The sequence below is a fragment of the Bidens hawaiensis genome, unplaced genomic scaffold (assembly GCF_021521415.1).
Source record: "Bidens hawaiensis isolate Kalapana, Puna unplaced genomic scaffold, B.hawaiensis_p1.1 tig00010387_1, whole genome shotgun sequence".
Classification (NCBI taxonomy): Eukaryota; Viridiplantae; Streptophyta; class Magnoliopsida; order Asterales; family Asteraceae; genus Bidens; species Bidens hawaiensis.
The window spans coordinates 260,143-275,836 of NW_027491790.1; the positions used below are offsets into that span (position 1 = coordinate 260,143).

General features: G+C 35.1%; 2 protein-coding genes across 2 annotated transcripts; one reads left to right on the forward strand and one right to left on the reverse strand.

The window, feature by feature from the left end:
• Positions 1-8,532: 8,532 nt before the first annotated feature.
• LOC143535115 (DNA repair RAD52-like protein 2, chloroplastic) lies at positions 8,533-10,953 on the forward strand. The gene is made up of 4 exons (XM_077029452.1): positions 8,533-8,906; positions 9,169-9,206; positions 10,407-10,498; positions 10,661-10,953. Exons 1-4 carry the CDS (start codon positions 8,575-8,577, stop codon positions 10,799-10,801), a joined length of 603 nt encoding a protein of 200 aa, XP_076885567.1. The 5' UTR covers positions 8,533-8,574; the 3' UTR covers positions 10,802-10,953.
• On the reverse strand, positions 10,892-14,232 carry LOC143535114 (uncharacterized). Its single transcript, XM_077029451.1, has 11 exons — positions 14,141-14,232; positions 13,177-13,396; positions 13,021-13,090; positions 12,834-12,958; positions 12,640-12,748; positions 12,483-12,546; positions 12,102-12,157; positions 11,918-12,025; positions 11,645-11,794; positions 11,378-11,548; positions 10,892-11,286 (listed from the first exon to the last, which is right to left on the reverse strand). The coding sequence occupies exons 2-11, from the start codon at positions 13,392-13,394 to the stop codon at positions 11,053-11,055; spliced, it is 1,305 nt and encodes a 434-aa protein (XP_076885566.1). The 5' UTR covers positions 13,395-13,396; positions 14,141-14,232; the 3' UTR covers positions 10,892-11,052.
• Between the last annotated feature and the right edge of the window lie 1,462 nt (positions 14,233-15,694).

Sequence of the window (15,694 nt, forward strand, 5' to 3'; positions counted from 1 at the left end):
AGTAATCTCTCTATATAATAAACAACAAGTAGATTTCCATAAAAATCTCACTTTGTTTTTTACCAAATTTCTTTAAATTGCCACATGGCATTTCCTAATTATTTTTTAACTATTTTAACTCTTTATATAATAAACAAATTTGGTCCATCAAATTCTTCTTTTATTTTTCACTAAATTTCTTTAATTTTTTACATAGCATTTCCTAATTATTTTAATTCAATTTTAAAATCAAGTTTGTGATACCTATTAATTTTTTATCATCCTAATTCACATGTTCTAACCATTGCAATCACCATATACATATTACATTAAAATTCATCAATATTCAAGGTAACTATCAAACATTTGTAATCGGATTCACATAATCAATTGTTTCACCTTCACACATTCAATTGGATTAATAGCTTCACATATTCAATCGGAATTAATTGATTCATAGGTTCAATCTTCTTAATGCGATTCATTTAATCCGAACCATGTAATATGATTCACGTAATTGATTTATATGTAATCCGTTGTCTTTCAATTGAAACTCTAATTCTATGATCATTATATAACACAAATTATTTACCTAGAGATATATTACAAAAAAAAATTAAAGTATGTCATCAGTTATCTATAAGTATTATTTAAATAAAGACATATTATCTTTAAAAATACACCATAAAATGTCCAAAAAAACAAGTTAATGTAGTACAACATTCAATGTTTAATAAATTAACGAGTAAATGTCCTTGAATATGCAATGTTTGAATTACTTTTATTCTTAATGGATTGTTTTCGAAGAATTGTGGACTTTATTGTTTTTAAGGAGATGATTTGTGATAACAAAAAGAATAACCCCTACCAAATGTCTTATCAGTCTGTATATCATAATGCAACCTTATATCACCCTTATTATTGTCACACCCCGTTAAGCGAATTGCGGAAGCGTAAAAGGGAAATGCAACAGATACAACTGGTATCAAATACATTGTTCATAAAGAAACATTACTAACTAATTTACAATTTATTACATCGTTCTAACATCTTTTACAAACTAGGTGATACAATTTAACCTGTTCTTCAATCACTTTACTTATAACTCAAATGCCCACGACATCAATCACCAATCAGACACGTAACGCACAGGAAATTACTTATCATATCTGATTACCTGAAAAGCATGTTAAAACAGGTCAACTACGAATAGTTGGTGAGTTTCATAAGTTTTAACGAAATCAGTTCTGCGCACCATACAGTCATAGTTTGTATGTACGCGCGTATGTAAAAATATGTATTTACGGTTGTATAAATATGTACAGCCATATCCTTGTGTGTGCATATGCACACATGTAGGTTTATAATATAAATTCGAAATTTCGGTAAAATCGTGATTGTTTGTTCGTACTACCTGTTTCCAATTTCCGTGTTTAACCAACCACTGTGGACCCCCTTTCTCCCACAACGGTTCCACATAAACTCAACCACTATGGCCCCCCTTCCGCCCACAACGGTTCCGCGTTAACATCAACCACTGTGGTCCCCCTTCCACCCACAATGATTCCATGTAAACTCAAACATTATATAGTGTACACGCAAATAATTAGTATATTCTACACATATTATTTCCTACGGCTAATCACATAGCATGTATATAGACACATATACACATATAGTATTTATCACGTATCACCAAATACTGTGGCTTCCCATCCGCCCACAATACGCATAATCACATTATTTTCTTAACATTCATGTCATAATCAAGTTAGTTCGTTTAATAAGTTGCAGCAGAACTTGGCTCATAGGCCATACTCAACTTTAGTTTATAAGTTGCAGCAGAACTTGGCTCATAGGCCATACTCAACTTTAGTTTGTTACTATTGTGGCCCCCCTTCTGCCCACAACAGCCCCATAATCATCACAGACCACGTTATCTCCATGGCCATTACAGACCACGTTGTCTCCCAAATTAGTTATGTTTAACATTACATAACGTGTTTGTATAAACATGCTGTCACGTGTAATTTCATTATGTTTTGCAATTCGTATTATCTCCACTCAATATATCAATTAATGATAATAGTCATCTTTCATCAGCACGTAGTCAGTCATTATGTTTGTAGGGACTTTTCATATATAAATGTTCAGATATTTTATAGCATGATCCGTGTTTAGATAAATAACGTGTATAAACATGTTTTCCACCCCAAAAGTTCGTAAAATAGTATAAAGAGTGGGGTCATGAAACTCACGGTTTTGTAGGCACTTAGTGCGAGATCAGCACGGGGTTCGTTTCCCTTATTATCACTTGGTCCCTATAGTCCATATTATAATAATATTAATATTTTAATATTATTATAATCTCAGAATTAAACTGGGTTGTATAACTAATCTGGGTATAGCTGGTACGCCCAGAAAGTGGTAATAGGCTTAGTCTGTGATGTTGTTTAATGTCTAATACTTAAAACTGAACTTGGCTAAGATTCCCGTTTTCCCAGCTGGGCCAAGTTGTTCGTTTACGCGTTCAGAAAACAGTTATGGGAAAATAAGCTTGGGTAAATGTATTGGTTAATAAAATGATTAAGTTATAAAGAATGATCACATACTGGGGTACCGGATTAGCCTCGGGGTCCGTTTCCGTTTATTCAGTTTGATTTAAGAAGAAACGCGCACAATCTATCCAGATTGTCCAGGTTTTTCATAGAAAAGTTCGTTTTTACTTAATTAGTCCAAAAACATGATTTTTGATCACTCTTGGTGTTTTGATATTCCCGCAGGTTCGTTAGTCGCGAACTTGCCGGTTTTTATAAAAACTGAATTTGTTTAATCTTTAAATTAGCATAATGAATTAACCGTTAATCATTAAATTATGAAATTTTAACCACTTATCAATTAAAATATGTAGATTTTAATAAAAATATTTCTGAAATTATTTACTGATTTAATAATTTATAAAAATTCATTTTATCAGCTATATTTCACCTGAAAATCGTATGTTTATCCCAAACAATTTACAAAAATTCCACAAAATTTCCTGAATACTCAAATCATGTCCTAAAACAACATGTATCAATTCCAGAATGTAAAAAGCCTGTTCAATATTCTTTTCGGCCCAAATTCGGCTATAAAAATTCGCATGAACGCATATGTACAAAACACCCTTAGACTTCTCCAAATGATCTCAAAATTCATATGCGATCAAAATAAATTAAATCTGAGTTCCCAGAAAAATTTCATAATTTTTGAAGTATTTTAGCTATTTTTTCCCAAATAAACGTCCCAATTCGGTAATAAATTCGCCAAATATTCTCGGATGGTCAAAAAAATACCAAATTTTAAAAGGGACTCAATGACATGGTCCCTGATGTCCCTGAAATATTTCAAGGTCTAATAATATGCACATCACAACCTTAACCTAAACAGCCCTTAAACGAGTGTTACGGGTTTACCTTGTCGGTTTTCGATGTTGCTAGCTTAAACGACTTTCCGGGTCTCGGGTTGCAATCTCAGTGTATCTACATATCATATAACATCAAATCAAGCATAAATCATCCATGTGACAGCCTTGATAATTAGGGTTTCGGTTTTGGGTTCAAACCGAAATTTCTTACCGTAAAAACGTTATATTCATGTTCTAATCCGCGTTTTTGACCAAAAAAGTATATGTTCCTGGTTTGTAAACATGTTTAACATCAAAACATGATTTTACTTGATTTTTATGATTTTTGGATGGTTAAACATGTTTAAAACTAATCAATGATTAATTTTTCATGTTTAAACTATGTTAATTAAGTATGAAATCAATGAAAATTAGAGGGTTTACCTCAAAACTTTGGCTGAACTTGAAAAACACAGCTGAAGAAGGTCTGGTCTTTATGTTTAATGTATAAAATAGGTGGCTTATTCAAGAAGCTTTCAAGGTAATATATTTGGTAGAATAATGTAAGGGGGCGACCGCAAGTATATTGTAACACCCCGACCAAGGCGGATTATACATCGGGGCGCCACATATTGTTTCATTACTCGTGACACTATTGGGTGTCAATATTTAATAAATACATTCATTCGCGCACGCGCAGGGTAAACACAAGATAACATAAATCATCATAAATCAATATATTATAAATCATAATATTCGAACAGCAAAAACTTGTCTTGATACATTTTAATCTAGGTCCAAAATAAAGAAAACTTCCTACGTGTCCACAAGCTCCAAAACAGCTACTGCAAACCTGAACATGTGTTAAAATAAACGTCAAACACTTGCGTGTTGGTGAGAAATCAAGTTTAATACAATACATAGATAACAATAAATCTGCGCGCAACATGTGTATGTCTGGTTTTCAACAAGGGTGTAATCTGATCGGGACCAACTCTAAGATTCATAAGACTGCCAGTGCTCACAATTGAGCTCACAAACAAGACAAACTGTGCATGTGTAAACAAAAGAGAAAATCATAAACGATAGTTCTCCCGTGTTCATCTAATGGTACCATGAAAACTGCGGAATAGACCGACAAGACGGTTAATGATCCACACATACAAATAAACAGCCAAGTCTACGTCCTCAACACATGGGATACTGCGCGACTAAAGTTCATAAACAAGTTTAAGACTCTAAGTTTGTATGAACACATGAACATCCCAAAACATTAAAAGCAAAAAGGGATTAGGTACGAGATTACTCACTTGATAAACGATGCGGTGTAAGATAAAGCAAGAACCAACTTTAAACAAGCACAAGTTAACCTATAAATAAGATTATTGTTTTAATGATTGGTTTTAAGTCTGGATTATAAGTTAGCATAATTAATAAGTAAATTATTATATATAATATATATATATTACCGGAAAAGCAGGGCAGAACAGGGAGGAAGACGGAGGCAGAGAGGAAGACGGCAGAGAGAGCAAGGGGCAAGAGAACAGGAGAGATTAAGTGTTTTGTGTGTGTAGTGTTATGAAAATATTACTATTATTTATAGGAAAACCCTAGGAGACATAATCCCTAGAAAAGGGGAAAGGATCTTTAACAGGATCAAGCAAAAGATATCAAAAAGCATAAGAATCCAAAAGCAAAAGATATGGAAAGATATGGCAGCTGCAGAGGCAAGATAAAGCTGACAGGGAACAGTAAAAAGCATGGGCGGGTCAGATAAAGGTACTGGTTAAGCATGGAAAAAGCAGATCTCAAAAGATAATGTCAGTCACTTTTTCTGCCAACCAATGGGGTTGGTGCGCATGCTGCGCCAAAAGTGGCTTTTCAGACATAAAGCAGATTAGGTCAACAGCTCAAAAGATAAGACAACACAAAAGCAACGGCTAGATTAAACAGAAGAAAACTCAAAGGGTTCAGCGCGAGAAAGCTAAGGCGCGAAGGCAGACACAGAAGGTCAAGAGAGCGCGAGCGCGAAGGCAGACAGAAACAACCTTAACGCGTCGCGGAAAGAACTTCATTTCTAAGCGCGCCGCGGGAAGAATCACATTTCTTAGCGCGCCGCGGGAGGAACTAGAATTCCTAGCGCGCCGCGGGAAGAACTATAATTCTTCGCGCGTCGAGGGATGAACTACGATTCTTAGCGCGCTGCGAGAAGAACTACAAATCCTTAGCGCGTCGCGGGAAGAACTACCGTTCTTAGCGCGCTGCGAGAAGAATTACAATTCTTAGCGCGCTGCGAGAAGAGTTCGTCTCGCGTATCGCTGAAACAGGTGGTCTTCACGCAGGATTCCTTGCAAGGGGTCTGCGCAGACAACCTTAGGCGGGAAGGAACAAAAGAGTTAGAAGAAAAAGAGGGAAACAAGGCTTAAGGGCGGGACGGCGACAAGAGGGAAAAGAAGGCGGAAAGAAAGAGAGAGGGACGGGACGGCGGAAAGAAAGAGAGAGAAAGAGGCGGGAAGGAAAATATATATTATTATTAAAAATAAAGTATAAGTATAAATATTAAATCATAAAAGAAAGAGATCGGGTCAGAGAAACGGGTACCTGGGTCGGGTCGGATCAGGGCAGATGTCACATATATAAGGCCCATGGGGCCTCTTTTTGGCCCAATGGTGCATCGGTTTTCGTGCCACACGTAAACGTCGGTCCAGAATTTAATTCGGGTTCGGTTTTTCGCAAGAAAACTAGTTCGAGTGCGAAAACCAGCGCGAAAACGAGTGTTTTTCAGCTTCTTTTTGTAAAATAAGAAAAACGTACTGACTCGTTGTAAAATTCCAAAATATTTTCACGGATTGCATAGAACATGTCATATAAGTGTTTTATAAATCTTTTTCGGCTTAACGGATGCTACAATGCTCGTTTTGATATTAACGATTGCGTTTAAGCTTGTAGCGTATCGATAAACAAAACCTTTTTCGTTTAAAGAGTTTTAAACGTACTGGGGCCTAAATATCAATATGTTAGCCTCTATAATATATATATATATATATATATATATATATATATATATATATATAACTCGTATATGACCCCTCAGTATATATACAGGTCATAATTAGTATCGGTCGGTTCCTCGTTTTAGCACTACGAATTAACCGATTTATCTTTTACTTGTTACGTAATGAATATAGTATACCTCGTTTTGTCACGAATGTCACATATATCGCTTATAGATAGCACCCTGGGATATCCGGACCATAACCAGACCCGTTTGGTTATTCGTTTGTTCGTTACGCAATAAGCGGTTAAACGCTTATTCGAGTTTGTAAGTACTAAGGTGTACTCGGTTTTGCCACGGATGTCACAATTATACAGTTTAATTATAAGTAATTCTAAATAACCGGCTTGGGTTCATGTTTAGTTAAAATAAATTTGGTCAATGTATTTTTTAAGTAAAAATGAGTTTGGCTCAAACGAGCATGATCTGAACAATTACTTACATTTTTTTGTGTCTAATATTATTTTTATATTTAAATATTATTTTTATGTGAATCATTGTTAAATAAAACAAAACGGAAAAAAGAAAAAAAAAACAATCACTTTACAAGTAAAATGTTTTTTTTTTCTTTTTGGTTTTTAACTTTTAATATGCCAACATGTTTATAATTTTTTTGTAAAACATTCTCATATTCACACTTTCTTCACTAAAAAGAATTTCATATGTAGACATTATGATTTCTTATGTTACAAAAACTATTTACATATTTAATAATTATCAGTTACCTTAAACAAATTGGTTTGGAAAGGGTAAAAAGATGACTTTTGTGAACCGGAAGATAATGAAGTTGGTGTTTCTTGCTCTATACATTTAATATTTTTATGTAGAAATTGATTGTTTAGGGTTTGATGTTTGAAGCAGTTGAAACAAGACTTTCATGACTTAAAAAACAAAGAAATAAAATTAATATTGTAAATGAAATTCGCATCTGAAGGATAATTATAGAATTTTTTATTTGTTATTTTTGTAACATAAAATTTGCAAACTAAAGGTTAAAAGACCGTTCGTAGTGGGAACGTTCCCACCGGCGCTTTGGAGGAAAACGCGGGGGGTACACTGCCCCCCCCTGCGTTATGTGATTTTTTTTTTGGTGCGTTGTATACAAAACGCGCAGGAATAGCACACAAATCAAAAAATGACCGTTGTATATAACTGTTAGAAGGGTTTATGGAGGAGGAGGAGGTGGTGCCATGGTGGTGTAGCCATTCACGGTGGGCGGAGTTTATGTTTTCCGGCGACTTTTCTGGCGAGTTGATCACATGGATGGAAAGGATGGATGTTGGATGGAAGGGATGGATTGATTTTTGGTGTTGATCAGAGGGATGGATGAGATTGACCGTCCCGTTTATTCCGACATGTTTTCCGGCCAGTTTATTCCGATAGGTTTAGAAATAGAAGATGTTGATGTGATTCTTATTTATTATTATTACTCACTGCTGCTCTATTATTATTATTCTTCATAAGTATGGCTGCAATAGTATTATTATTAATTATTCTTTAAAAAAACAAAAAAAAGTTAATAGTGACTGGGCGCCACGTGGCACATAACGCCTGAGGGTGGAGAGTTATGACTACACCCAGTTTTTGTAAAAAAATCATAACTCTGACTGGGCGCCACGTGGCGCATAATGCCTGGATGTGGAGAGTTATGACTACACATGGTCTAAATGTGTAGGGTGAACATATCAAATAGTTAGTTTCGAGTTAAGATTTTGAGTGCAAGTCAAAATTCTTCAGTTTTTTGTCCAATGATAGTTTAGGGATTTGTGAAAGTTTGGTTCGTTTGAGTTAAAAATTGCAGATTTTTGGTCCTATGGTACTAAGAAGATTTTTTTGTCTCAGTTTGGCTAATATTTTAAACACCGTATTTGTTTTTAACATTATATTTGTAGTTTGTACATTTTCAAGAATTTAGATTTTTTGACTAACCCGTGTATTACAAGGGTTCTAACCTAGTAATATAATAATATTCATGGAAACACGAAGAATTTGTCAGGCGTACTAGATGTACATGTGTCCTTATTAAACCTCTCACGACTCACCTACCCACCACCGCCATCAAACAAACACCCTCCTTCAAGTCAAAGAATAATAATAACAAAAATATTATTAATAATATTAATAATATCACCACCACCACTGGCCGCCGGAGAAAATGGCCACACAGAGCAGCATGTTCACTGCATGCCCAACGCTAACAACTCCACCGATCAAACACCACCACCGCTTTCCGTCATCGATCACATTCAATTCGAACATCAAACAAACCGCTAGGGTTTGCGGTAAAGTGTATGCACTTGGCAGCAGTGATGCTAATAGCAACACCGGATCAAAGGTGCCGAACTCCAATTACGTGGTGCCGATGGACAATTCGTCTTCGTGCATTACGCGGCCGTTGATTGAGATTCTTAGGGATCTTAATAAGAAGATTCCGGATAGTATTACTGTCAAGCATGATGATACTACTCACTCATCCTATATCCCTTGGTATGGTTTAAATTAATATTATTAATATGGATTTGGATCAAATACAAATGAAATTATAAAATTAACGTCCTAATTGTGAGAATCAAATAGAGTAATTATGTAATTACATCATAGAGTAATTATCTACCTGTACTCTGCTTGATTCTCATAATTAGCACGTTAATTTCATTTGTACTATTAATATACATATAAACTATAGTTCTCTGTTTAGGTTAAATAATTTGTTTTGATTTGAATTGTTTGGTTATGGATTATATTATAGGTTTCATGCTAACAGGATGTTAAGTTTCTATGCTCCAGGTACTCCAAACTTTCATTTTCAACTTTTTATTAACCTTATGTTTATTTGATTCTGATATTAGAATAACATTAGTGAGGGTTATTATCGAAAATTAGGTTCATATGACTATAACTCTATAAGCATACTGTTTGTCATTTCAGCCTTTTAACGAGTTTGTGTGAAAATTTATGTTTGTACTACACTACGCAACAGAAGTACAGTGGTTGAACTTGGCGTTTCTTTTATTCGGTTTTTAACCGTTTTATACATTTGGTTTTGGTCTCTCTGGAAGCAATCTCTATATTTTTCGGGATAAAAGTAAGGTTTGCCCACATCCCTGTCTCCCCAGACCCAATAGCTTTGCTATTGGTGGGATTTTTACTGGGTATGCTTGCTTTACTATGCTATGCGAATTTTGAGGGTGGGTAGAAATGTGTTGGATATGTGCCAAGTTTGTAAACCTACTGTGTGATATATAATTGGGTGGTTGCGGATTTGTAAGAAGGTAAAAGGTGTCTGGAAATGTAGGTTTTGTAAGTGTTTTTGGTTCATTCGGTGTGTGTATTAAGTTGAAGATAACGATAAACCGTCCCAAATTGTTTAACAAAAACAGAGTTATGATTTTGAAAGTAGTGATCCTGAGAAACTTGCGAGTAACAAACAGTAGATTTGTAACATATGCACTGTTTTGAGGGTGAGTTGAAATGTGTTGGATATGAGCCAAGTTTGTAAGCCGTTTGTGTACCTTATAATTTGGTGTTGTAGGGAAGTAATTTGCAGATTGGTAAGAAGGTAAAAGGTGTCTAGAAATGTAGATTTTAAGTGTTTTTTCGGTGTGTGTGTAAGAAGATAAACCATCCCAACTTGTTTTTCGGTGTGTGTGTATTAAGTTGAAGATAAAGATAAACCATCCCAACTTGTTTTTAGAAAAAAACAGGGTTATAATTTTGAAAGTAGTGATCTTGAGAAACTTAAAAGTTCAAAGAAATTGAGAGTAATAAACAGTAGATTTATAACAGATGCGCTGTGGTTAGAAGTTATACTGTGACCTGCATATTGACCTGCACTTAGGAGTGTCTATAAAATAGCTGATACTCTCTTTTATGTATTTGAGTTAATAAAATTGCAGTTTTTATGTTTAATGAACTTATGCATAGTCAATGTAACTAGCCTTTATATTTCATATTTCTTTTCTTACTTTGCTATACTTTCTTCTTCAGGTTGGTGTGGAGAAATACGCGATGTAATATTTTCAGATAATGGAAGTGTCACTGTGGTTTATCGTGTTACAGTACGTGGTTCTGATGCAGAGGTATGCCCAAACCGTTATATTACTTGCAGCACATCACCTTGAATGTCATCGCTCTTACAATTCATTAAATTAGTCTAAACTCTTGAAAATAAACTTATAAAACTCATTATGTCTAGTCTAAACTCTTAAAATAATAAACTTATATTATCTATTTTGATGCAGGCACACCGTGAAGCAACTGGAACCGTGTCCTCTGCCACCAGTGGTCAAGGTGTTGACCCGGTTGCTACAGCTGAAGAAATAGCATTCTGCAAGGCGTGTGCTCGTTTTGGACTTGGCTTATACATGTATCATGAAGACTAGACGTAATACATGTTTTTTTATGCATTAATATAATATTGTGAAAATCTTTGATTGTTCAAAATGGTAGGTGAGCTATGTCTGAACTAATGCGATAGCGAGAAAACTTTTGTTTATGTATTTCCATCCTTTAATGACATATGTTTGATAGAGAATGTCATGTTTAATAATGTTTTGACAAGTCCTAGGATTTTGATTTTTTTAATAATGTTTGACAAGCATATCTGTATTAATTCAACATCATTGGTGGGTTCCTATGCTTTCAAAAGCCTCGTACCAGCATTGTTAATCATCCAATCAGCTACTGTATCCACAAGCAGGTCAAATTCTTTTGAAACGTCAGCACGAAGAATTGTCGAGTCAACTCCTAGTGAACTGCTTACTTCTTTAGCGACGGTCTCTAATGGCGTCCCTGCTGTCAAATTTGCCCAAAGCTCTCCACCACGATTTACAGCATCCACCATTCCTGACGGTACATCTGGTAAAGCCTGGTTCACACAAATTTAAGTAAACAATTATAACGCAGGTCAAGTATGATTTCAAACTTGCCACATCAATGTCGGTTAATAAGAATCATACCTGCTGTAAAGGAAGTCCATGATCACCGGGCAGAGAACGAATAGACATATCCATCACTGAACTAATGGCAGCCTCTGAGCTGAGCACCTGAGCTAGAACAGGGGTCTCATCGATCGTATCATCTTTGAATTTTATTAGGAGATTCCTTGAGATTCCATAGTATGATTTTATCTGCACAATTATTTCAAGTTTTCAACAGTCACAATCTTGAAAATTAATAGTTCTAAATATACACATTACGCACAAAAAAATAACAAATTTGCTTACTAATCTTCGAGTTTCTTCTGGTTTTGGAGAAAAATTCTCCCTGCCATTGGCCAAGTCCATGTACAAAGGAGCAAGTTGCTCCACTAGAGGCATGACTTGTTTCATAATAGGAGGGCTAAGGTTATCTAAATTTTTCAATGTCATTTCTGTCTGCGTATATACATAAGAAAAATAGTTAAGACTTAAATAATATAGTATCAAAACATTATTCTAATCCAGCAGAAATAAGAAATTTCCCACCTAAAGAAAATACATGAAATTGCAGTTTCTTACCCCCAAACGAATTGTGGGTGATGATGCAATCTGTGACAGGATCGGTCCAAGGCTTTGAGCCACTGGTAAAAGAACAGGTGAGAATAATGGGACTGCCATGCTGGCATCCTGAAATGGCAGTTGAAATGAGTATTGAGTGCCACCATAATATGATGACTGAAAGAATTAAGCCGGAACTAAGTACCTTGTTGTTGAATGACATATATACATTACCACACCTTTGCACGGCATACCTAGAACCTGATCAACAAAAAATTAATTATCGTCAATGGTTCTATAAATACTCCCTCCGTCACGGTCAAAGTGTCTTAGTTTGAAAAACAAAAAGTTTAAGGTGGATTAAATTATTGTTTTTTTGCTTACCAAATGACAATAATGCCCTTGGAAATTGGGTCCATAAATATTGTTTATTAATGTTGGTTGTGTGTGTTTAAGGGTAAACTTGGAAATTGGTTAATAAATTTTGAAAGTGGACATTTGTAATGGGACAAACAAAAAAAATGTGGACACTTTTAATGGGACGGAGGAGTAATTAATATTTGAAACTTATGAAAGGATGAAATACCAATCAAAAGGTGGATGACGGATCCTAGAGAATGCCCAATCCCAAAAGATGGAAGATCTTGCACCTATATGTAAAACAACCTCAAAAACATTAAAAAAAACATGACTTATAGTTTGTATAAAACAAAAACATTGTACGGTTACAGTTTGAAGCTCACGGTTTCATGTAGAGACCTAAGACACCGGTCGTATTTAAATTGAACTTCATCTGCAATAAAGAAGTAATCAAAGCCACTAGCATAAGGCGTTGCTATCACCAATACACCCCTACACAACAACAAAATACGTTATTTGCCATTAAAAGTTTTGTAACACGATTACAAAAATATAAACAAACACCATGATCACTTACTTCTCTGCAAGCCGCTCTAGAAATAAGCGGTAGGTGAGCTGAGGAGCTGCCCCGACAAAAATGCCACCAACAAAATGAACGACAGCCACTGGCTTTGAATACTTTGGTCTTAACACCCAGGCTCCCTGAAATAGCATTAATCACAAACCAGATAAATATATTAGGTAACTAACTATGTGAACCGTACTTCAACTTGTTGCCAATCTTTTGAACCACTCCATCCACCTTGAGATTGTCTCACAGTATCTGTTAGTAACCTACAATCGCACGAGCCGTGCATTGGTACCAATTATATACATTTGCGGTTCTGAAAATGATGATGAAAGTTTGTTTGTTTGCTTACTTTTCGATATCTCTATACAGCTGTATTCCAGTTCTACTTGGTTCATTGTTGCTTTGCTCATCGTTAAAATTGCTACATAGTACCTTGAAGCTATTGAATTCGCGATATCTGACATACGATTGACGATGGTGAATACCATATGATCGGACATGACTCACGTTAAATTTAGTCTCTTGGGAACCAAACTGCCAATGTGGCAAGCACAAACAAGCGGCCATGCCTGTGGACGACAATCAGAATTATAATCATCAACCTCGATTCTCAAATACGAATGAGATCATTTGAGATCTCCTTCGAGTTCCATTTAACAATATATCTATTTTTTCTCGTATGTATTACTACCTCCGTCTCATTAAAAATGTCATAGTTTGAAAAACACAAAGTTTAAGGTAAATTGAATGATTACTTTATTTGCTTAACAAATGACAATAATGCCCTTGGAAATTGGGTCCATCAATATTATTTATTAATTCTAGTTGTGTGTGCTTAAGGATAAACTTGGAAATTGACTTATAAATTTTGAAAGTGGTCATTTGTAATGAGACAAATAAAAAAGGAAATATGGACACTTTTAATGGGACAGAGGGAGTATATGTTCGTTACATGTGCGAATTTTTTTAAAAAAAGTCTGTGGATTCGACTATAAAAAAAGATGTAACGAACGTTTGCATTATGCGTGAAACGCTTACATCACACCTATGTAAAAAGTCGATTCAGATACATAATACATATGAAAAAAATAAATAAATATAAATTATTGTTAAATGAAGTTGTCTCAAATATGATCAGCTAAACCACAATTAGGGGTTTTAAGCCAGTACTTAATACATAAATTAAGCTGCAAGGGTACAAATTAAGTGTTTTAGAATCAAATTCAAGGTTCAACTAATAAATACTTGACTGAATTAATAACGAGAGTTGAAAGTAACCTGAAATTGAATTGAAAATTAGGGTTAGAAATAACCTGTAATTGAATTGGTTAGACGGTGAGTTGAACAGGAAATAAATGAGCACAGCAGTTGAAGACAACACGAAAGTTCTGCATCCTCGTTTCTATAAACGGATATCCAGGCACTTTACTAGCTAGCAATAAGTTACGGTTGGTTTAACTAAAAAGTGTAATAACGTTCACACTCACGTAGACGATAAGATTTAAGTAACTTGTTATTTAATTATCATGTTGTGTTTTAACTAGGGCTTTTCACGAGCCAAGCTGAACAGAGCGAAGGATTACTGTTTCCAACCAAACCGAACGGCTGAAATTCGAACCGAGCGAAAACCGAAACGAGCATTTTTCGATCGAACATTAAGCGATTTCGAGCATTATTTATTTCTTTTTCACTTTAAAATTTTCAATAATAAACAAATTTGAAGGTTGTAAATAATACATTTTATAAATAAATTAGTAGTTATTAGACAAACATATAATATATTCTCAATTTTATGATGATAATGTAAACAAACTTCTAGTATTCTAAATACTTGATTCGAACAAATAAAACAATAAAGTGGACGGAATATGAAAATTTTAATGGGTAAAAATAATTGTAAGCTTATATTTACGTGTTTTGTCTATATATTTATATATTTTTTCATATATAATATATATAAAATAAATTAAAAATATTAAAGCCAAACCGAACCGAGCAGGCCTTTGCTCGTTGCTTGGCTCTTTTAAAATCGAGCCGAGCAGAGTGGCTCATTTTCAATCAAGCGAAAAAACGAGCAAGCAATTTCCGAGAGCGACGAGCGGTTTGGACGGCCTTAGTTTTAACTAAAAAGTTAAATAAAAAAATGATGATTGGTTGAGGTTCCATGACCCCACCCCTCTTCTCAGACGATAAGGGAGTGGTGCCAACCTTTAACCCTCACGTTTTGGTGTAAAAACGCCTCTAAGATGGGAAGTTCGCCCACAACGAGTAGTCTTAGAAAGATATTTAATTGAATGTTAGGGAAAACCTAAATCAACATATCAAAAACGGGTATGACTTTTAAACCAGTTGGCCTAGCTTAGGGTGTTAATCAAATAGTGTTTTGTTATTTGGTTTGGAATTTATTGGGTAGTACACGTAAATCAAACCGAACATATTCAATATGGTGGGCTAAATGGAACCGGATAACCAAAGAAGAAATTTGTTTAGCTTTTTTGTTAACCAAATAGCTTAATTCAACTCCCAAATTGGTAATAACCAAATCTCCTAAGTGGTTTAAATTGTTTACTAGTTTAACTGAACTAAGCATTTTGTAAAACCAAAAATCAAATCAACCATTTGTTTTCTGTTTCGTTGGTTTTAAACCGGAATCATAAGCACCTGAAGAGGTAGGTCCCAGCAGAGCCCAGTTGGACCCGCAAGACTCACCTTAAACAGGGACGTCTGCGCAGAGACCAACTGGATCCGTAGGACCAACCATGCTCAGAGAAGTGACGTCCTTACGCGCAGTATGCAAGCTGGTCCCGCAGGAAATGCCTCCCATGGTGAAGGACTCCGCCTGTTCCCGCAGCCTCGGATACAAGCCA